Source organism: Salarias fasciatus, unplaced genomic scaffold (assembly GCF_902148845.1).
Source record: "Salarias fasciatus unplaced genomic scaffold, fSalaFa1.1, whole genome shotgun sequence".
NCBI lineage: Eukaryota > Metazoa > Chordata > Actinopteri > Blenniiformes > Blenniidae > Salarias > Salarias fasciatus.
The window spans coordinates 199,216-222,182 of record NW_021941389.1 but is presented as its reverse complement, the minus strand read 5'-3'; the positions used below and the strand labels follow the sequence as shown (position 1 = coordinate 222,182).

At 47.7% G+C, this 22,967-nt stretch overlaps 1 protein-coding gene across 1 annotated transcript in view; it reads left to right on the top strand.

Moving 5' to 3' along the window:
* The window catches only part of c1ql3a (complement component 1, q subcomponent-like 3a), a 42,368-nt gene extending 20,231 nt beyond the window's left edge, over positions 1 to 22,137 (top strand). Inside the window, exon 2 of the mRNA XM_030087573.1 lies at positions 21,958 to 22,137. Coding sequence (XP_029943433.1) covers positions 21,958 to 22,137 — 180 coding nt within the window. The remainder of the gene's footprint in view (positions 1 to 21,957) is intronic.
* The last annotated feature ends 830 nt before the right edge of the window (positions 22,138 to 22,967 follow it).

Sequence of the window (22,967 nt, the reverse complement as noted above, 5' to 3'; positions counted from 1 at the left end):
GTTGCATAGTTCTGCTTTAATCGATGTATTTTCGTAAATCTACGTGTTATACATTTTGTGGTCATTTATAAAAACTATTTAGCTAATTTTAATTACTTGAATCTTGAGAAGTTTAGTCAAAGACGACAATGAGATCACATAAATTTAACACTCGTTTTTTTCCCAACTTTATTGATCGAGCATTTTAAACATTTTTGACATGTAGTGTGATGGAGTGCACAATGCGTAAAAGTATAGAACAAACAACGATTATCATAACCAAGTGTCAGTCCCTTCCTCCCCACCCAGAACCAGGCCAATCACTGTTGTCCACAAAAAAAAAAAAAAAAAAGTAGACAAATAAAGGAAAAAATAATGAGTAAAACAATATTAATTCTAAATGACATGTTTCAATCCTCCAGGACAGAAGGAAAGTCTCAGGAATGTAAATACTTCAAAAAAGGGTCCCGATCACAATGTAATGATTAGTTGTGCTCTTAAAGCTAACCTTCGTGGCTCCAGCCTCGGGTCATAGAGAACCTCACGGACCCTGGGGGATGTGGAGGGGAACTGGGGAGCTTCCACCTGAGGAGAATCAGCCAATGGGCCAGTGGAGTGGAGAACAACATGAACGCTTCAGTTCTTTAGGGGCACCTGTGAGGGGAGTAATTCCAAAAACTGCAGATAAACTATTTGGTGTAACAGCCCATGTTGATATGTAGTTGATCAAATGCGTACGACCAAAATGACACCGGTTTCACTCAGGACAAAAACATGTGCGCATGATTTGCATGATAGGTTGAATCTGCCACAGGCGTCGTTATTGGGTGGATGTATTTTTAACTTGCATTTGTATAGTGAGTTCCTAATAAGATCAGCCTGAATCAGGACAGATGAGAAATGAACAAGAGACAAAGAGGATTTGTCTCTGAAACTGCTGTCATGCTTATGGTGGTTCCTCACTTATAGCTTCATTGAGTGACCTGTTTTATCTTGCAGGGCAGATCATGGCTTCCTGATGTGTTGTGAAAGCAGCAACAGTCCAACCTAGGGTGACCAGATGTCCCGCTTTGTGTGGGACAGTCCCGCATATTAAATACTTTTCACGCATCCCGCAAATTGAGGTAATGTCCCGCATTGACAGCAGCCCTTGATTTTTTTTTTTAAACGCAGTCTCACCGAGGCTGCATTTCATCTGGCGCTGATCAAACAGCTGTGTGTCTGTGGTCGGGACAGAGCCGTCCTCAGGGGGCGGGGCTAGCTCTGGGATGATCTGTCAGTCAAGCCAGACGCGGGTGTGCGCCCGCTGTCCGACCCCGCCCCGCTGTCCGACCCCGCCCCGCTGCCTGACCCCGCCCCGCTGCCTGACCACGCCCCGCTGTCCGACCCTGCCCCACTGCCTGACCCCGCCCCGCTGTCCGACCCCGCCCCGCTGCCTGACCCCGCCTCGCTGCCTGACCCCGCCCCGCTGCCTGACCACGCCCCGCTGCCTGACCCCGCCCCACTGCCTGACCCCGCCCCGCTGTCCGACCCCGCCCCGCTGCCTGACCCCTCCCCGCTGTCTGACCCCTCCCCGCTGTCTGACCCCGCCTCGCTGCCTGACCCCGCCCCGCTGCCTGACCCCGCCTCGCTGCCTGACCCCGCCCCGCTGTCTGACCCCTCCCCGCTGTCTGACCCCGCCTCGCTGCCTGACCCCGCCCCGCTGCCTGACCCCGCCTCGCTGCCTGACCCCGCCCCACTGCCTGACCCCGCCTCGCTGCCTGACCCCGCCCTGCTGCCTGACCCCGCCTCGCTGCCTGACCCCGCCCTGCTGCCTGACCCCGCCTCGCTGCCTGACCCCGCCCTGCTGCCTGACCCCACCCCGCTGCCTGACCCCGCCTCGCTGCTTGACCCCGCCTCGCTGCCTGACCCCGCCCTGCTGCCTGACCCCGCCCTGCTGCCTGACCCCGCCTCGCTGCCTGACCCCGCCTCGCTGCCTGACCCCGCCCTGCTGCCTGACCCCGCCTCGCTGTCTGACCCCGCCCTGCTGCCTGACCCCGCCCCGCTGCCTGACCCCGCCCTGCTGCCTGACCCCGCCCCGCTGCCTGACCCCGCCCTGCTGCCTGACCCCGCCTCGCTGCCTGACCCCGCCTCGCTGCCTGACCCCGCCCCGCTGCCTGACCCCGCTACGCTGCCTGACCCCACCCTGCTGCCTGACCCCACCCCGCTGCCTGACCCCGCCCTGCTGCCTGACCCCGCCTCGCTGCCTGACCCCGCCCTGCTGCCTGACCTCGCCCCGCTGCCTGACCCCGCCTCGCTGCCTGACCCCGCCTCGCTGTCTGACCCCGCCCCACTGCCTGACCCCGCCTCGCTGCCTGACCCCGCCCTGCTGCCTGACCCCGCCTCGCTGCCTGACCCCACCCTGCTGCCTGACCCCGCCCCGCCTCAAACAACAACAGCGTTGCTTCGGCTGCAGCAGCAGACATGGAGGAAAAAGATAGAGACACGACTCGCGAAAAAAAACAAAAAAAAAACAAAAGAAAAAGCAGCAGAGTGGGACGCCGTTTCCTCCTCCTGGTCAGACCGGTGCAGGGCCACTGCACCAGAGTGTTCTGTGATGTTCGTCGGAGCAGTTTTTGCGTTTCACATGGAGGTGAATATGATGTGAGTCACCAACAGTCCCAGACTCTCAGAAAACGTGTGTCTCAAAAGAGCAGTTCCCGTTCCACGAAGACGTTCCTGCTGAAACCCAAACTACTGAACACAGATAAAGTGACAGCAGCTGAACTAAGGAGCGTCTGACAGGATGTCCAACACTCCGTCCATACAGGGCAGAACACTGGCAGTGAGCTGCAGGACGTCTTATCTGAATATGAGCTTCAGGATTGTTCTGTCAGAGCAAAGACTCTAATAGTGTGGTGTTTGTGTTTTATATCTTTTTGTGCCTTCAGTACCACAATATTTATTTATTTAACATTTTATTTATAGAGGAGTAGCCTCTTGACTTGCACCATCTTGTTTTCAAGGGGTTCCTCTGAAATAAATGACAATTATCATAAAGAACATGGCATAAAATGTGACGATGCACCGTAAATAACAGGTTAATACATCATTTAAAATCCATTTGGTTGAGGTGTAATTACTCTGCTATTTTGAACTGCATGAGTGAGGTCCTTGCAACATTTTTTAATTCAGATTGTTGGGTTTGATTTGTTGAGCCTAGAGGTGAATGGAGCTTCTTCAGGAGCCTCATCTTGGACTTGAATATGTGGTTCATTACTGTTCAGAACAAACTCTTTAATGTTGTGGTGTTTGGAGATGAGCGAAGGTTTCTTTGTTATCTTACATGAACCTGGGAAAGTTGCATTAAAATGAAATATCATATACTTGAGCAGAATACCGGTAAATTTTTTGAAATTAATTATTGAAGACAACCACAACATCTTGGTGTCCCACGTTGTCCCACTCAGATATAGTCTCTGTCCCACATGTGGTAAACTGGGATCTGGTCACCCTAGTTTTGACTGTTTCGCCTGTGATTTCGGAGTGACCGTGCAGAGATGCCGTGTATTTTGGTCTCCCGCTGCATATGGCGGTTCGTTCCCAGATTGTCCACGTTTAATCCCGCACCATCCACGCCGCCACAGTCCGCAACAAAATATCATACATGCTTCAAAATTTGAAACATGGCTTCAGACGGCTTCGGAGTGTGGCGTTTTGATTTTCCGTCATCTTGCAGTGCATTTCATGAAGCCACAATTAGCCTTCTCCGTTGTACTGAATGGGGCAAAGGTAAAAGTACGCGCCTCGGTGGAACGACTTCATCAGAAAGGGGTTTTCGTGAAGGGGAAGCTGTCCAGTTGTATTTGCCACAGGCGCAACACAGGTTGCTAACCGTCTGCTGCACTTGCACCAAGATGGGTGTGGCCATGCACCAGGGGGAGGGGTCAACAGATTCAGCCGGGCGCGGTGCTAATTTTGTGTGCACGGTGTGCACGGGCTGGAACCGTGTCTATTCTCTGCAGGGAGCGACCGGTCGGTGATAATTTGTCTGAGAAAAACTCACAGGCTGGTTTCCAGCATGTCAGTTCCATCAAAGATGCACAAAATCACTCATGAAATAAATACTTTTTATTCAAATTATTATTTGTAATAATTACGGAGGATGTTTATGTTTTAATTCCTCTCCGGTGCGTCATGTTAGTCCAGTCTGAATCTGCCCCTCAGTGATTAGGGGTGTGTAGTAGGATTTGTTTAAAATGAATGAATACCTCTTTTTCCCAGTTGAATTGATGGCCACACACCGAACCATTTTAACAAAGTGAGTGAATGTGAAGCCGGGCAGGGCGGAGGACATGGAGCTGGGAGCAGGGTTCTGAGCGGGGTGGGGGGTGAGGGGCGGGGGAGCGGAACGACCAAGATACCAACACCATTCTTTCATAATTGTTTTTCTTTTTTCTGGGAGGCTGGATTGTGATGTGTTTGATAGGAATGCTTTCAGAGGATATTGATCTGGGTGAAACCAGCAGGTTCAGCTGCTCCGCTGTGCAGCTGTACTCAGTGACCGGCCCGCAGACAGCGGTGACCAGTTCCTATCTGGGATTCTTTGTGCTTTAGCATATTTCTGTTCATCAGTTATGATGCATATAAATCGAAACCACTCTGTCCTGCGCCTTGGAAGTTTTTATTTAGCCCCTAAATTAAATGCAGGGTGTCTGCAGTTGTGTCATTTTTTTTAAGCCGTTTGTCTGCTCCTTTGTTGTTGATTATTTATATAGAAAAAAGCACATATATTGATTGTTTGTGGCAGAGCAGCCAGGAAATAAAATGTCTTTAATCATATTAATTTAGCAGTATGCTTCGCTGCAGTGCATTTGTAAATGAGAAGAGGCATTCATTTGGTTGGTCAAGACTACGTTCAGCTGGGTTAAACCCACTTTCTCTCCTCCCTCTTTGACACTTGCTCCGGCGGCGGGATGGAGGCACCGTTCACGAAATTGCAAAGTTGTCTGGACACGCCCCGCTGATGGGCCGCGCTCGCCGTCTGCTTGCACTGTGCTTAGACGAGGCACAGTTTACCAAAATAGAGGCCCCTGTGTTGGATGAGGCAAGGCTAACGGTTTACAAACTGTCCTCAGTCCTCAGTCCGTCAGTCAGGAAAACAACCATGTAACGAACTCGACGCATCATGAGAATCAAACAGGTCTGTGCTGAACGTGGCTGGGGAGTGGGTCCTGGGGCTTATGCATGCAGCTCTGTTGTGACGTTCAATGAATGAATCGTTCATTGGAAGAGCTCTTAAGTGAACAACGAGAGCTGCTTCACAGCTGTCTGAGAGCCGTTCCTGTCTGCAACCTGCCTGATGAGTCCAGCTGTCCCCGCCGCCTTCATGTGAACGACTGACCGCATCTCCGAGTTTCAGTTTCCCGCAGCAGCTCCAGTCACCTGAATGCAGCAGCTAGCTAGCGGAGGAGGAGTGTCTGGAAACCGGAGCGGAGCCGGTGTTCTGGAGTGACTGGTTTCCCTGTTCACGCAGCGGTTAACCAATACAATCGTTCAATTTGTGATACAAGCATGAAAATTTGTACACATACAGCCAAATGCATTCCAAAAAGAACTGGATATGGAGGCATCATACATTTTCAACATGGCGCCCATGGCAGCCATTTTTCAAAATGGCCGGTAGCAGCAACAGTTTTCTTATGAGTAATGGATATAATGTGATATTTACCATTCATAGTACTTGGTAAATGTCTTATGGATAATTGAAAAGTTGTCATGAATATTCAAGATGGCTGCCATTTTCAAGAGGGCAGTCACTTGTATGATTGTCTGATATAGGTGATATCGGTGTCAAATCAGTCATTTTTTATGATGCAGAATTCAAATTCCCTTCAAATGCCCTTCTGGACCTGCCTACCAGATGCAGGCCAGTCCAGTTATGAACTCATCACCTGCAGATGTAAGAAGGGCTGCGTCAGGGTGCAAAAAATGTCAGTTCCAGTGCACTGCCCTCTGTTTCTGTGAAGGCGAGTGTGAAGAGTCTTCCTTGTGATGGACCTAAAGCTGGGTTCAAACCTCTATTGTCTTCTATTCTAGTGGCTTCTATTGCTTCACTTTGGTCACGCCGGTCTGTGTTGGTAATCAAGGCGAAACACCCAGAAAAAAGGCAGTTCCAACTCCAAACACCAGAATCCTGACTGTGTCTCCAGACAACATCAACGCTGATTGGCTGTCAGGACACCATGGGTGGAGTTCACGTCGATTGGCCACCCCGGACCCCTTTCGGATCGTTTGCGCCGCCCCCGTTCGCGCTGCGCTCAGTCATGTGTTGTCTCTCCTTTGAATTCACTTTGAATGTAATGACGTCGCTCGAACCATCCAGGTTTGGACGCGGCTTTAGGTTTGGCCTCACTTAAAGGTGCTGTAGGCAGGATTCGGCATCTCCGCCATCTTGCTTAGGGTTACCTAAGCAAGATGGCGATTTGACCCATCTAAGATGGCGATTTGAAACCCAGCACAGCCAATCCTGTCCTGTTTCTCTGACATCACACCCTTACGCAAGCCCTCCCACAAAGCCCCTCCCACAAGAACGTGCGACTAACGCCCCTCGACCAATCACGGTTAGAGCCTCAGGGGCTCTTCTGATTGGTCAAAGATACCTGGAGCTGTCGAGATTCCTTTTCAGCTCAGAACAGAGACAGATGGAAACGCTGCGCCTTTGCGGTAGAGCAGTGATGCTACACTCCTAAAGGATTATCAATGGATACTATAACATGTAATCCAAAGAAAACGCAGAAACATTAGCACTGACTAGCAAAATCCTGCCTACAGCAGCTTTGAGACTTGTGAACTAAAATGTTTGTAATTCAAATTCTGCATTTAGAAGTAAAAAAAAAGAAAAAGCAAAAAAAAAAAAACCTAAAAAAAAACTTACAAAAAACTAAAAAAAAAAAACAATTTAAAAAATCTGCATCAAGAAAAATGTATAATTCGACAAAGAGATCATCCATATGTAACCCGTCTGAAGAAATGGTGGCCATTTTGAATTTTCAATGAAATGTTCAATTATCAAAAAAAAAAAAACATTACCAAGTAAATATGCTAAATAAATTAAACAATCGCCTTGTCTGCAATAACATTTCGTACCCATCACTCTAGAAAACAGTTGTTGCTGGCGGCCATTTTGAAAAACAGCTGCCATGGGCGTCATGCTGAACATCCATGATGCCTCCATATCTAAATCTTTTTGGAATGCCTTTGGCCAGGGGTTTTCAAAGTGTGCAATAGCGAGCCTCCCCAAAGAGAAGTTAAAAGCACGGTGGCCCCCGTTTAATGTTTAATCGGGGGGGTCACCAAGAAGCGGTGCTCGCTCGTACCGTCAGAACGGTGGGTGGTACAATTCCTTATCAATTCTCTTATCAATTCTCATTGAGTGAGAAATGAAACAATACAAATGGGGTGTTTGCATGAACTCTTTCATATCTTCATCCTGAACAGAAGAAAAAAATATCCATATCATGAAAACTAAAAAAACCAGATTTGCATTTAAAAAAACACGTCACAAACACATAGCCATGCCATCAACCCACCTCGGGTTCAAAAGAAGCTTGATTGTGCAGAAACCCGTCCAATCTGGCAACACAGCCGCTCCGGTCATCAGAGCCAGATTCAGACCCCGACGTGCCCCTGGGCAAGTTCTTTCAAAGCTAAAATTCTGACGCCTACAAAATCCTAAAGCACTTATTGCCCCCCAAAGCACACATTTAGTGTCAGAACAGGAGCAAGTACCCTGGTCTCAGCTGGTCTATGAGCCTCCGGCTGCAGAGAAAGTAACACACTTTATGACTCAAAGAAAGCAGCCACTCTGAAAACTTCAAATACCGTACTTGTAAAAATCTTGAATTTGGGTAAACATATAAAGGAGGCTGAATAACAGGGACAGTGATACTGAAAGCACTTCAAAACTTTTTGCTTTAATTATTTCATTGCAGTCACAGTTCATGGACAAAAAAAAAAGATAAAATCTGAAATAATCAGCAGTTTGCCTGAAAATGCTCAAAGCATTTTCATGACACAACATAAAGTCATCCTCACAACAAGAAAAAGGACGAGTTCAGAATTCTAAGAGCGACAATTATTTTTACATGTCCATGTTTCTTAAGTGCAATTTTGCAGTACATAATAAAAAAAAAAAAAAAAAAAAAAGAAAATCTAATCACGAGTTAACAAATTTATGGGAAACGCTCATAAGTGCAAACATAAAGCCCGTGCCATGTGGACCATTATTGTTTACAACCACTTTTTATCGGTTCAACCCGGTTACAAGAGGAACAAGTTCACTTCTTCTCTTTTACTGAAAAAACGGTGCATCGCATCATTGAACATATCACCACGTCCTGCCGGCTTTTTCTCACAACATGCAGAGAGAGGCTGCACTTCAGGCGCCCTTCTTCTTCTGTGGTGTCTGTGTAAAATAAGGTTGAACATGCAAACAGCACACCTAGTGGCATGAACTGCAAATGCAGTCATGGCGTCGTACTATTGAATGTCGGATATTGACTGCATGTAAAGCATCACGTTGATGCAAGCCGGGTAGTCGTGGGGCCCCTTTAGGTAGGTTCCAGACCTGTCTGTGGTGTCGGTCACATGGTGGTGACGTCAGCACGGGTCAGGTATTTGTAGGCGCTGTTCGCGCCCTGGGATCATGGGAAATGTATGCAAGAATAAAGCCTCATTAATTTGAAGTCATGCCGCTGTCTGGACCATCTTTTGGGATATAATATTGGCGACGAGGATGGAGCTTCCACTTACCCCTCTTTCTCAGGGTTAGTCTGGTGGCCAGGCATCGACAGAGACATTGAGGATCCAGTCCGGGACTGTGCAGCGGTAAAACCGGCCCACCTCCCTCCCCACCTCTGCAGCCTGTGCCGTGGCCTCAGACACCGTGGACCCACATTCAGGTAGACATCTGTGGCGAACTCCACGGCACCCCACATCATCAGCGCTTCCTGCTGGTGGCCTATGATCTCCACTCCAAATGGCCAGAAGTGCTGCCTGCTGGGTCTGTTACCACTACGGTAGTCATCGGTTTCCTCTCCTCCCTGTTTGCCCGCTGGGGCGTCCCGGACGCCATCACCACGGATAACGGGCCCCAGTTCATCTCGACTGACTTTGCGGCTTTCATGGAGGGGAGGGGGATTAAGCACATCGGGACTGCCCTGTACCACCCGCAGGCCAATGGCGGCGTGGAGAGGTTCAATCAAACCCTAAAGAACGGACTCAGGGCGCACATGGCGGACGGCCTCCCATTTTCAGACTCTCTGCAGAGCACGCTAATGCATTACAGAGCAACACCGCATTCCACGACTGGCAGCTCACCGGCGCTCCTGATGCTGGGGCGTGAGCTGCAGCTCCCTCTGGATCGCTTGTGTCGCCCTGTTAGCAACGTCCCGGCAGTGCCAACTTCCACCGTGGACAGAGTGGCAGAGCAGCAACGGCGCATGAAACAGCGGTTTGACAAGGAGCATCGGGCTAGGCATCCAGCGCTGGCCGTGTCGGACTGGGTTTGAGTCCGGAGACCCACTCGCTCCTACAAGCTGCCCTCTTTCTGGTCCACGCCGCTGCAGGTCGCAGCACAGCTGGGACCGCCCACTTTCCGCCTGGCAGACGGTTCGGGCTGGCATGCCAGCGCCTCCGACGGGTGGCGCCACCGTCACTGACTGATCACCTGACTCCCTCAGATCTCGTCACAACAGATGGGGTCTGGGACCCCCTTCATGAGCAGATGGAGACTCCAGTACAGGTGGAGGCTCCGGCAGGGCAACCCGGTGAATTGGCTGGGCCATCTGAGCTAGCGCAGCCAGAAGCTCGTCCGGTTAGGGCCCGCCAGAGGCCCGCATACCTCAGGGACTACGTCACGGACTTTTGAGTTGAAGTTTAGGTACATAGCCTGTGCTGTGGCAGAATAATCCACTGGGCTATGGGGGTAAACTGGTAGCCCACCCGGTTTACCTAGGGAGGTTAAGTAATAAGTCATTTTGTTATGTCACGCTTGAACTCGGTTGTTTGTTGCGTTTTTCAGGGGGGGTGGTAAATGTGGTGTCGGTCACATGGTGGTGACGTCAGCACGTGTCAGGTATTTGTAGGCGCTGTTCACGCCCTGGGATCATGGGAAATGTATGCAAGAATAAAGCCTCATTCATTTGAAGTCACGCCGTTGTCTGGACCATCTTTTGGGATATAATAGTGTCATTGTAAATTATCCGGGGATTTCAAGTTGTGTCGCTGCCGTCTGTCGGGGCCCTCCTACCAGCAACTAACCGCTGAGCACTCAGAAAGGGCCCCATGAGGGGGGATTTTCGACACGCTGTCGTTGCAGCGTCTAGTGTAGCGTCTTAAATTTGTCATTGAAATTGAGTGATGTCAGCCGTCCCTCGGGGCCCCCTTCAGCTGGGGCCCGAGCCAGCAGCGGCGCCTCTGGCTGGAGAGAAGCAGCTGCTGCTCATTCTGCCTCGGATTTAAACAAACAAACAAACAAACAAACAAAAATCCTCGGCAGTGGATTTCACCGCAAGAGGGCCCGAGGGTTTTCATAACCCACCAACCTTCTGTAAGTTACGCCTCTGCTCTGGTTATGCGGCTCCTGCCGTGTGCCCCTGTAGGTCTCGGGCCCCTGGGCAATTGCCCAGTTGCCCTAATGGTTAATCCGGCCTTGCCGCTCATACTGCTTTGATTTGTGCGATTTTCATTTGACTTTCCTACAATGAGTACAACACTGTCCATTCTTCTAATGCATATAATGATTAGATTGCATTGTTTGTCATATATTCTACTAGAAGAATTACAAAAAAACAATGTGAAGGCAAAAACACGACAGATTTTATTTTGAAATCACTCATTCAGGAACACGTATCTGCTTTCCATCTGGCACCGACTTGTTTCTGTTTAGATTGAAGCAGCGGCTCTGGAGTGAGGAAACAGGATCCTTGCTGAAAGTTTCCGGTCTGCGGCTCTGTAGCGGCGCCGGAGCGGACCGCAGCCGCCGGGGCTGCTGGGAGTCCATGCGCGGAGCGCATGGTACGTCGTCACGCACACAGCAGAACCGATAAGCAGAATCGTTAAGGACTCAGCCAAATAATTCCTTGGAATCGAGACACGAGGAACCGGTTCTACAAAAGAACCGGTTCTCGATTCCCATCCCTAGCGGGGGGTGGGGGTGAGGAATCTCGAAGGACACACTGCGCGGCTGCTTCGGAAGCCCACACGGGTTTTTTTTTTCTTCTCTGTCGTGCCGCGCCTCCCCTGAAACCCTCTGGCGCCCCCCAGGGGAGGCGCGCCTCACACTTTGAAAACCGCTGCCTTTGGCTATACGTGTACCCAATTTCATGCTTGTATCACAAACTGAACAATTCCTGTATATTTCGGAGCCAAGCTTTTGGACTGTGTTAACTGGCGAATGGGTTTCTTTCACGTCCCTTCTTGCCGGTAGATGTCAAAAACCAGACAACAAGCTGTCAGAGCTTTTATGAGTCTGATTTCAACAACTGCTGCTAGTAGCAACAGCAATGCTAAATGAAGTCGGTCACCAGTTAACAAGGAAACCAGATAATTTGAAACACCATTGACCACTTTAACAGAGCCTTTTGCAATGGAAAACACACACACACATACACATACACACACACACACTCACACACTCACTCACTCACACACACACACACACACACACACACACACACACACACACACACACACACACACTCACTCACTCACTCACTCACTCACTCACTCACTCACTCACACACACACACACACACACACACACTCACTCACTCACTCACTCACTCACTCACTCACTCACTCACTCACTCACTCACTCACACACACACACACACACACATACACATACACACACACACTCACTCACTCACTCAAACACACACACACACACATGTGTGTATTTATATCCTCGTTGGGACCTTCCATTGACTCCCATTCATTTGTAGCCCCTAACCCTAACCCTTACGCCAGGAACGCACTGGACGCGGAAGCGTAGCGGAGGCGCCGCGCGCGCTGCGCGCGTCTCCGCACCGGCGCTTGGCTGTTCGCACTGGAGGCGTATCTGCTGCCTGCGCTCTCCGCGCTGGTCACACATCGGCTGCACTCGGCTGGATTCGTCAGCTCTCGGTTTTCACATTTGTTCCCTCTGTCTCGCTCTGCCAGTATGGATGTGTGTGTTTTGGTGACCTGTGGAGAGACTTTTTCTCCTCCTGTCCTCTTTTTTTCTGCATCGCGTGAATCTCTGTCGCTGTGTGTGTGTGTGTGCGTGTGTGTGTGTGTGTGTGTGTGTGTGTGTGTGTGTGTGTGTGTGTGTGTGTTTGATTGGGTGCGTATGTCTGTTTGTGTGTCCATCTCTCTTGCGATTAGACCCAAGTGACAAATTATAGACGGACGGGCAGCCCCGTCCGCAACTAATCGTCATTTAATTTATTTTATTTTGAAAATTGACCGGATCCTCTTGCCTTTTCTGTTTCCGACTTCCTGTTTGGTCCGATCTGCTTGATCCAGCTTGACATATGGCGCTCCCGGCGCTCGCGGCTCGCGTGAAAAACAGAATGAAGCGGAGCGGGCGCACTGCAGAGCGCGAGCCGCTCCACTGCGCGTTGTGTGCGGCCGGTCAGATAGGTTAACATGGGAGGCGATCAGAAGCGCCATGCGCGGCGCTACCGCGCGCTGCGCTTCCGCGTTCAGTGCGTTCGGGCCGTCACCCTAACCCTAACCCACACCAAAACAAAGCGTAGCCCTAAAGAAATGTTTTTGCATTTTTACTTTTTTCAGTAACAACAACATGGTCAAGAAAACACTGTTTCCCCCCATGGGGACCCAAAAAATGTCCCCACGAGGTAGGTCGTGCCAGGTTTTCCTATACCCGTACACACACACACACACACACACTCACTGACTGAATCAGCCCCCAGCCACTATGGCTGGACCCGGGGGGATGAGCCTTGGGTGTCCTGAGGGTGGGGGGGGTCAATTTCCACCATGAAATTTGGGACCCCTCGTGGACCGCAAAAAAAAACCGCACACATACCTCTGGGGACTGTGACTGTCTGTTTTGGGTGTTTTTGGGCTGATCCGAACACTTTAAAGTTTCAGTGAGGCTTTCTGGAATGCAATTCCAGTTCCCTCCAATCTGGAATCATCTGTAACTCTGGAAGGGGAGGGGCTAGGAGGATGGGGCTTTAACATGTGACTCCCGGGGGGTCCCTGACAGGTGTGTTGTGATGTCATCTCTCTACCACCTGCAGAGAAATTTCACCTCATGAATCAGCCCCCAGCCGCTATGGCTGGATCCGGGGGGATGAGCCTTGGGTGTCCTGAGGGTGTGGGGGGGTGTCAATTTCAACCATGAAATTTGGGACCCCTCGTGGACCGCAAAAAAAACCGCACACATACCTCTGGGGACTGTGACTGTCTGTTTTGGGTGTTTTTGGGCTGATCCAAACACTTTAAGTTTCATTGTAGCTTTCTGGAATGCAATTCCAGGTTGCTGCATTCTGAAAACAGCTCTAACTCTGCTCCGGAAGGACCTAGAGGTGTGGGATTTGCTTCAAATGAGAGCTTAGGGCCTTAGCAGTGCAATGGTGGGAGTTTCAGGTGTCTACCTACAACACTATGTTTCAATGTTGCTTTCTGGAATGCAATTCCAGTTTGCTGCATTCTGAAAACAAGCTGCAACTCCACCCAGGAAGGGCTGAGAGGTCTGGGCTTGGCTTCAAATCAAAGCTTTGGAGGTCCCTGACAGGTGTGTTGTGATGTCATCTCTCTACCACCTGCAGAAAAATTTCACCTCATGAATCAGCCCCCAGTCACTATGGCTGGACCCGGGGGGATGAGCCTTGGGTGTCCTGAGGGTCGGGGGGGTCAATTTCCACCATGAAATTTGGGACCCCTCGGGGACCGGCAACACCCCTGCACACATATCTCTTGGGTGGGTGACTGTCTGTTTTGGGTGTTTTTGGGCTCATCCGAACACTTTTTGCAAGCAGTGACATTTCGGTCGAAAAACCCATATAGCCATGTTCTCTGATTTTTTTAGAGTCATTTTGGTGAAAGAAATCAGTTCCCCACTTAAAAAGGGATTTTTAAAAAGCATTTATAAATTTTCATGGCTCTCTAGCGCCAAAAAACATAGTGGCCAAACGCCGGAATTGAAGCCAGAATGTTGCAAATTGAAATTCCAGAACTGTAGATTCGGGTTTCAGAATCTTCAGTTCTGGAATTCCAGGATCCTATCAAATTGACGGTGGACCCTAACCCTCACCCAAACCTAACACCAACCCTCACCTGAACCTGACACCAACCCTAACCCAACCCTCACCCAAACCTAACACCAACCCTCACCTGAACCTGACACCAACCCTAACCCAAACCTGACACCAAACCTAACACCAACCCTAACCCAAACCTGACACCAACCCTCACCTGAACCTGACACCAACCCTCACCCAAACCTAACACCAACTCTAACTGTAACCCAAACTGTATTTCAGACTCACATTGTTTTTTATCTGTTTGTCTGGTTCTGAAACTGAAGTCTAAGACTCAAGGCACACACGCATAGAATTTCAAAATGTTTGTGAATTTTAGTCAGTGATTCACAATATTTTTATTTATTTTTTTTTATTGAAGGAAAATACTCATTTTTTTGCCACTTGCTGCAGTGTGTCTTTTTGTCTTTCTGCTTTTTCTCACTGTGTTGTAGTGTGACTCTTGTGCTCTACACTGTCGATGCTATTCTTTTTTCTGTTCGGCACACGAAAACCGCCTTTTGAAGGTTCTTCTCTAAACCTCTTCTTTAGTTTCTCCTGTATTTGCTGTTCCTGCAGGCAGCCACATGTCCAGCAGGACGCCTACGTACTGCCTGGTCTATGAGACGTCCTGCAGTCGGCGGACTTCCTCTGGGAGTCGGACAGTGTCTTCCTGCCTTCTTCTTTGCATCCTCCATCACTGGGTCGCAGTCTTCCTGCAGCAGCACTTCCCACTCCGCCTGCAGTCCCTCACATTCCTGCTGACTGTCCACAGCTGTGTGTCCCTCTGCAACTGGACACACAGCATCTCCATGTTGTCCTCCTGCAGGCGGTGAAGCTCGCCTTGCAGCCGGACATACTCCTGCAGTGGGACATAGTCGTCCAGCAGTCCGCCGTCCTCCAGCTGCTCCTCTTTGTCTCTCCTGCAGTGGGCGGAGCTCCCCCACTCCTGCTGCAGCAGCGTCTTCTCGTCCTCCAGCTGCTGCCGTTGTCTCCCCAGTCTCTGCTTGTCCTGCCTGAGCTGGGAGTTCTCTCTCCAGTTGAGACTTTTCTTTCTTCACTTTGCAAAACTCCCTCCATTCTTCCTCATCTTTCTGCTGCTGGGTTTGACGAGGATTGGCAAATCCTTTGTTGCCCCTCCCTGGTTGCCTCTGAGTCATTGTAAACTCCGTTGCTAATTTGTAGCAAGTCTGTTGAACATCGTGGCCTCTGCAACAAGGAGCTTGCTGTTTGTGACAGATGTCAAGTGTCCTGGTTTGACTGGGAGCTGCAAACACGTCTGAACGTCTCTCAAACTGAAAATGAACGTGACCATCACTGATCACCACGACGACGTGTAAACAATCTGTGTCTCCTTGAAAAACTCATGAAGCAACTGGAATGAATACAAAAGTTAGAGAGTGTGTGTGTGTGTCAGAAAAGTTACCACAGGGATAACTGGCTTGTGGCGGCCCAGCGTTCATAGCGACGTGGCTTTTTGATCCTTGGATGTCGGCTCTTCCTGTCATTGTGAAGCAGAATCCACAAAGCGGTGGATTGTTCTCCACTAATAGGGAACGTGAGCTGGTCAGACCGTCGTGAGACAGGCTAGTTTTACCCTGCTGGTGATGTGTTGTTGCAGTAGCAATCCTGCTTGTGTGTGTGTGTGTGTGTGTGTGTGTGTGTGTGTGTGTGTGTGTGTGTGTGTGTGTGTGTGTGTGTGTGTGTGCGTAGGACTATCTAACCTTTGAGCCCTTTGCATAAGTGATGTAATGATGTTTCAAGAATTGGTTTATAATTAGTTCAAACTGGTTTAAATGTCAGTTGATACAGATCGGGCTGCAGCTATCAAATATTTTAGTAATCAAGTATTCTATGGAAAATTTCATTGATTAATCGAGTAATAGAATAAAACATATTTTTTAGTTAAAGAGCAAATAGAAATATACACAAAAAAATAAGACATTTCAAATCATAATGAATGAAGGAATGCTTTCCTTTTTTAGACAATGTTTTTATTATTAAATGCACTTTATGCAAAGCAGCAAACAGCAACTGCATCTTATGTACTGTGGCTTGAAAATATAAATATAAATTGAACATAGATAAAACAGTCAAAAAAGTCTACTTAGTGTTTTCTTTTAAGTTTTAAGGAATTAATAAAAACAGATAAAGTGCAAACTGTGCCTGTGTCTTGTGCAATTTCACTTTAGCAGTCTTCCCCTTTGGCGTATTGGAGGCAGAAACATTTGAACCAGAACGAGTCTGTGCATAAATAGTTCCACACATTTCTGTTGTGAATGCAATATAAGCAAAGAATTACGGCAAGGGCCACACTTCACCTTTAAAGGAGCTTCTTTGCAGTGCAGAAAGGTGACTCCACCATGCTCAGTGGGTGCATGTCTGTGACTGTCATGTTTAAAACACTGTTTGTGGCCCAGCTGCTTGCTCGGGCTGCATGATGACACTTTGTAGGTGAATTTGTCCATGTGAGACTGAGGCGATGTACTGAAAAAGAGAAGAAACATTAATTAGATCATTGACATAAGACGAAATGAGGTTGATGGCTATGCATTTGTGCACCAAATTCACTGCCTTCATAAATTCAGAATCCCACCAAGAAATATTCTTATTTCTTGGCAAAAATATACCATTACACTTGATATCACACATCACTTAAAGCAGTACTATGCAAGATTTGCTTTAGCGCTCCCCCTACTGGTCTCCTGTGAATGCTCACTGTCGTAAACGTCCTCCTCACCCCCCCCCCCCACCCCCCCACCCATGCAGAGAGCGTTCCACTTCTGTTTCCTTTTTTTCCGCTCGTTAGACAAAGTTTTTTCTGTCTTTTTGGTTCTGCCAACCGTGAGCACCTATGGGTGGCGTTGCTAACGCTAGCGAGGGTTTCATGTTTGTTTTACGTGCTTTTGTTAAATCTTCTGCAGCAGCAGTTCCTCGCGCTGCCTCCTCCGGTCGCTCCCTCTGTCTGCCCGCCTCGCACGCTCAAACTTATTGGAACAAACACACTCGGAGATGCTTTCAGCTCAGTGCAGAGAACTCACTCGCGCTCACTTCTACCAGAGGAGGTGCCACTCCTCTTTATTTTTCAGGTACCAAACGGAAATTAGAACCAATCAACACATCATGCAAAGATCATCTATTGCAACACAACGACAGATATCGCACTCCAACAGCTTTTATCCTTGTCCTCCCGTATGAGCGCCGTAAAGCAGGTTTGTTCTCTCAGATGTAGTCGGGTCGCTCCTCTGAAACTGCAAGCGCTGTTTTCAGGACCCAGACCCCGGGGGGAGTGGAGGGACCGGAGAATCACCGGGACAAGTCTTTGTTTACCCCCACAGGGATTCTGAAACACATTTATTGAGGTAAAAAAGTTGCAAATTCTGCTTTAATACAGCAGACATGAGGCATTAAAAGGTCTGCTGATCCTCTTGACTCAATATTTTGTTTATCTTAATTTCTAATATACTGGATTACAGAAAAACGCTCCTGCGCAAAAACACTGCAAAATGTATGACGGTCTGGCTGACCGTTGCAGCCTTTGGAGGGGGGTAAGAATATTTCTTGACACAACCAGTGGGCCACATCTATTTACTGACTCCACTGCTTCAGCTGCCTGCTCAGTAATGAGTGATCTTCTTGGAGGCTGCTGCCTTTCCTTCTCCAGCCTTCCTCTTCTTTTGTCCATGTCGCATGATGAACTTCAGCTATCCACTTCTATCAAAAATCGACCAGAACTTGTATCAAAACGGTCCGTTCAGCTCCGTAGTCACAGAACGCCGCTATACCGACGCTCTCTGCCGCTCTCTACCGCAAAACCAACACTAAAGCAACGCCGGCTTCAGCGGTGCACCGCTAAGCCAACGTTTTCGATTTTTTTCCCATTTTGTGCGCGTTGATGAGCATTCGGCCCTCCTCCCTGCCGTTCACGGAACGCTCCGGCAAAGTTGGGGCGGTGTGACCGGGCCCTTAGCAATGTTCTCAATTTGACAACTGCCCAGTTTCCATATTTCATCATCTTCATTTTGCAGTGCTGTTTTCACAGATCAAGCAAACCCTGCATGACAACCCACGAGCAGTTTTAGCATTACCAGCTAGCCACCCATCCACTGCAGTCAGAAATCTAGCCCTCAGCAGGCCAATGTTATGCTACAGCAGTACGTGTATCTCCATAATTTGTGCTACCTTGACTTACAGTTTTTCACAATTGCTAAAACACATTTCTTGAAACCTCCATCCATTTTCTCAAAACCTTAAACACAAATCCAAAAATCCACACTACATTCACACAACCTCAGACATTTCTGTCAAAACCGAATTATCACCTCAAAACCAGTTCTCTCGTGATCAAAACCACACTATGCGTTCAGATCTCACACACAGCAGGTAAAAACATGTTCACCTCAGCTCATTCATTAGACACTACATGAAATAACTGAGGACACAGCAGCAGTCCACACTTTTAAACCTGCTGGGTTATTTTCCCAACCCATTTCCTGTGTAGCCCTAGATTTTGTGCAGATTGGGTCACTTTTACCCAAAATTAGATGAATTGTGTCGACCCAGCAGAGTGAGTTGATTTGAACAAAATCACCATTTTGAACACTCCTGCAACTCCTTCTCCTTCTTGCATCTGGAGACTTCTGGCAACAAACGCAACAGAAAACTGGAGTCCTGTGTTCTCACAGAAGATTACAGTTTTTCACAATTGCTAAAACACTAAACCCCATTGCATGAACCAAACTCTCAGGGGCCTAAACTCATTTTTCGAATCAAACACTCTTTTGGCAAAAACTTAAACACTGTTCAGGTCCTATGCTCAATTTGCAAAACCCATCTGCTCTTTTTTGCAAAACCTGAGACACATTCTCAGTCACTAAACACATTTCACAACATTTTTGCAAAATTGTACTCACTGGCAGCAAAATGTGAACACAACTCCAACACAACTGTCATCTTTTACACACAACAACTCAAAAATGAACACACATATTTCTAATGATGTGATCAGACCAAGAGCGCACAAAGACAAGATGCTGGAGACTGAATCTCCATGACCATGACCATGCAGTAGTGTGCTTTTGTTATGTATTTATTTTTTGTTATGACTGTGAATTTAGATATCACTTTGACTTAGATGCTTTTTTTTTTCCTAAATGCATTTTCAATATGTAAAATAAAAATTTTCTGTGCACTACACACTCTGAAAACTGCTGGTTACTGTAAAAATAACCCACATTGGGTGGAATTGCTGACCCAGCGCTGGGCCCAAAAGGGACCGAGCCAAAGCTGGGTTATTTCTACCCAGCAGCCGTTTGGGTTGAAGAGTTGACCCTGATGCTGGGTCAAGATTTACTTTAGATTTACTTTACTGTGAAAATGTAAACTCTTAGAATTCAGAAACACGTGCCCTCTGCCATCCAAGGCTGTCAAACCCTCCACTGGAAGCCAGCTGGGGTTCAGGGCAGTTCATTGACATGTAGAGGAAAAGATTTGAACTAACAACCTCATAACTCCTAGACAACCACTCTACCAACTAAGCCACAGCCAAACATCCATGGGGAGAGGGATGTCTCATATGTCTTTTCCTTCTTAGCCATTTCAATAATCCTCAGTGAGAACTCAGGACTCCAGTTTTCTGTTGCGTTTGTTGCCAGAAGTCTCCAGATGCAAGAAGGAGAAGGAGTTGCAGGAGTGTTCAAAATGGTGATTTTGTTCAAATCATCAACTCACTCTGCTGGGTCGACACAATTCATCTAATTTTGGGTAAAAGTGACCAAATTTGCACAAAATCTAGGGCTACCCAGGAAATGTGTTGGGAAAATAACCCAACAGGTTTAAAGGTGTGGACTGCTTGCTGTGTCCTCAGTTATTTCATGTAGTGTCTAATGAACGATCTGAGGTGAAGATGTTTTTACCTGCTGTGTGTGAGATCTGAACGCAGAGTGTGGTTTTAATCACAAGAGAACTGGTTTTGAGGTGATAATTCGGTTTTGACAGAAATGTCTGAGGTTTTTGTGAATGCAGTGTGGATTTTTGGATTTGTGTTTAAGGTTTTGAGAAAATGGATGGAGGTTTCAAGAAATGTGTTTTAGCAATTGTGAAAAACTGTATTGCAATGGCTAAGAAGGAAAAGACATATGACCTCCCTCTCCTTATACTCATGTGTGGCTGTGGCTCAGTTGGTAGAGTGGTTGGCTAGCAATTGTAAGGTTGTTAGTTCAAATCTTTTCCTCTACATGTCAATGAACTGCACTGAACCCCAGCTGGCTTCCAGTGGAGGGTTTGACAGCCTTGCATGGCAGAGGGCACGTGTATCTGAATTCTAAGGGTTTACATTTTTACAGTAAAGTAACTTTCCCAGACCCGGTGATAAATCTTGACCCAGCATCAGGGTCAAATCTTCAGCCCAAACAGCTGGGTAGAAATAACCCTGCATCGGCTCGGTCCCTTTTGGGCCCAGCGCTGGGTCAGCAATTTCACCCAATGTGGGTTATTTTTACAGTAACCAGCAGTTTTCAGAGTGTGTAGTGCACAGAAAATGTTTATTTTACGTATTTGAAATGCATTTAGAAAAAAAAAAAGCATCTAAGTCAAAGTGATATCTAAATTGACCGTCATAACAAAAAATAAATACAAAACAAACAAAACCAAAGCAGACTACTGCATGGTCACGGTCCTGGAGGTTCAGTCTCCAGCATCTTGTCTTTGTGCACACTTGGTCTGATCACATCATTAGAAATATGTGTGTTCAGTTTTGAGTTGTTGTGTGTAAAAGATGACAGCTGTGTTGGAGTTGTGTTCACATTTTGCTGCCAGTGAGTACAATTTTGCAAAAATGTTGTGAAATGTGTTTAGTGACTGAGAATGTGTCTCAGGTTTTGCAAAAAAGAGCAGATCGGTTTTGAAAATTGAGCATAGGACCTGAACAGTGTTTAAGTTTTTGCCAAAAGAGTGTTTGATTCGAAAAACGAGTTTAGGCCACTGAGAGTTTGGTTCAGGCAGCGGGGTTTAGTGTTTTAGCAATTGTGAAAAACTGTAATTTTACCTTGTCAGGCCTCTGAGTTTGGATCCAGAGTAAACCTTCGGTGGAGATGCTGTGGCACTGAAGATGTGCTGCTGTGGAATGCATGGCTGCCTTACAATGAATACACTCAGTGACGTTCGCCTTGGATCTGAGCTTGAAATGCTCCCACACTTTTCACATTTTCTGTCCTTTCTTAGTGTTGTTTTCTTCTTTACTTTGGTCGTCTTCACCGTCATGTCCTCTCTACATTTTCCTGTTTTTAAAATCACACACGTCCGGCCCCTTCTTCTGTGTGTGTGTGTGTGTGTGTGTGTGTGTGTGTGTGTGTGTGTGTGTGATTCCTCGAGGCGGAGAAAATTCCTCCAGCATTTTTTGTAATCGAGGTATTTGAATTATTCCAGGCATCGTTTCAGCTCTAGATACAGAAATAAAGAAAATCAATTGACAACGGCCTGTAAGCAAACTTGTCAATGCATCGTGTGGAAAGCTGGCACGGACTGGCTGCTTCACCTGGTCGTCTCCTCCAGGAGGAGCTCACCTGCACCCAGTGGATGAATGATGTGAAGCGACTTTGAGTGCCCGGTAAAAAGGTTGTACATAAAACCCATGCATTATTGTGTGTGTGTGTGTGTGTGTGTGTGTGTGTGTGTGTGTCCACAGGTGCGTGCCAGTGCCATAGCCCAGGATGCGGACCAGAACTATGACTATGCCAGTAACAGCGCTGTGCTGCACCTGGAGCCGGGAGACGAGGTCTACATTAAGTTAGACGGAGGAAAAGCTCACGGAGGCAACAACAACAAGTACAGCACCTTCTCCGGATTCATCATCTACGCCGACTAGAGCAGCCGTCACATCTCCCTCTGCACTCGCACACTGTGGCACAGCTCTCCTTCACTAATCCCCAATTCAATGAAAAACTGAACTTCACCAGAGGGGAGAAACAATATCACTATTTACTACTACTACTACTACTACTACTACTACTACTACTACTACTACTACTGTTACTATTATTATTATTATTTTTCTCAGTACCTTTTTGATAGGAGGTGAAGTGAAGAGGACAGAGATGTCAGATACAAAGTGCGACAGGCGACAGTGAGTTGACCGCAGAACGAGCTGGCAGAGAACCAGGAGAAGAGAAGGACGTGTTGCTGGTTCTTCTTTCACTCTGAGGGGTTTTTGCTTCCTTCTTGAATTGTGTTGAATCCCTGGGTTTGAAGTGGTTTGTGGACATTTTAATACATGTCATGTGAAAGGAGCTGCTCTAACTACATGTACATGCAATAAAACATTAAATGGAGAATGTTCAGCAGTGTTTTCCCCTAAATATGGCTGTGAGCATTCCATCTAACGTGATGTTTGGAAGCAGAAGTGGGTCTGAATCTGCTTTGCTGGTTGTGACTATTAACACAGTGTTTGTGTTGTTTTATTTCTATTAAATGTGTAACAGGATGTACCAACGCTTTTCAGTAGAGAGCTGTGAGAACAACAACACAAGAAGACACACAGCAGCAGCAGAGCCCACTCCACCCGAACCACACCCCTCTTCCTGACCGTCCTGACGGTCAGTCTGTCCAAACCTCTGTCTTCTTTGGGCTCTGGATGGTCTGAGAACCAAGCACAAGCGTCAGAGACTCTCCAACATGATGAAGTTAGCAGCTGGAGCA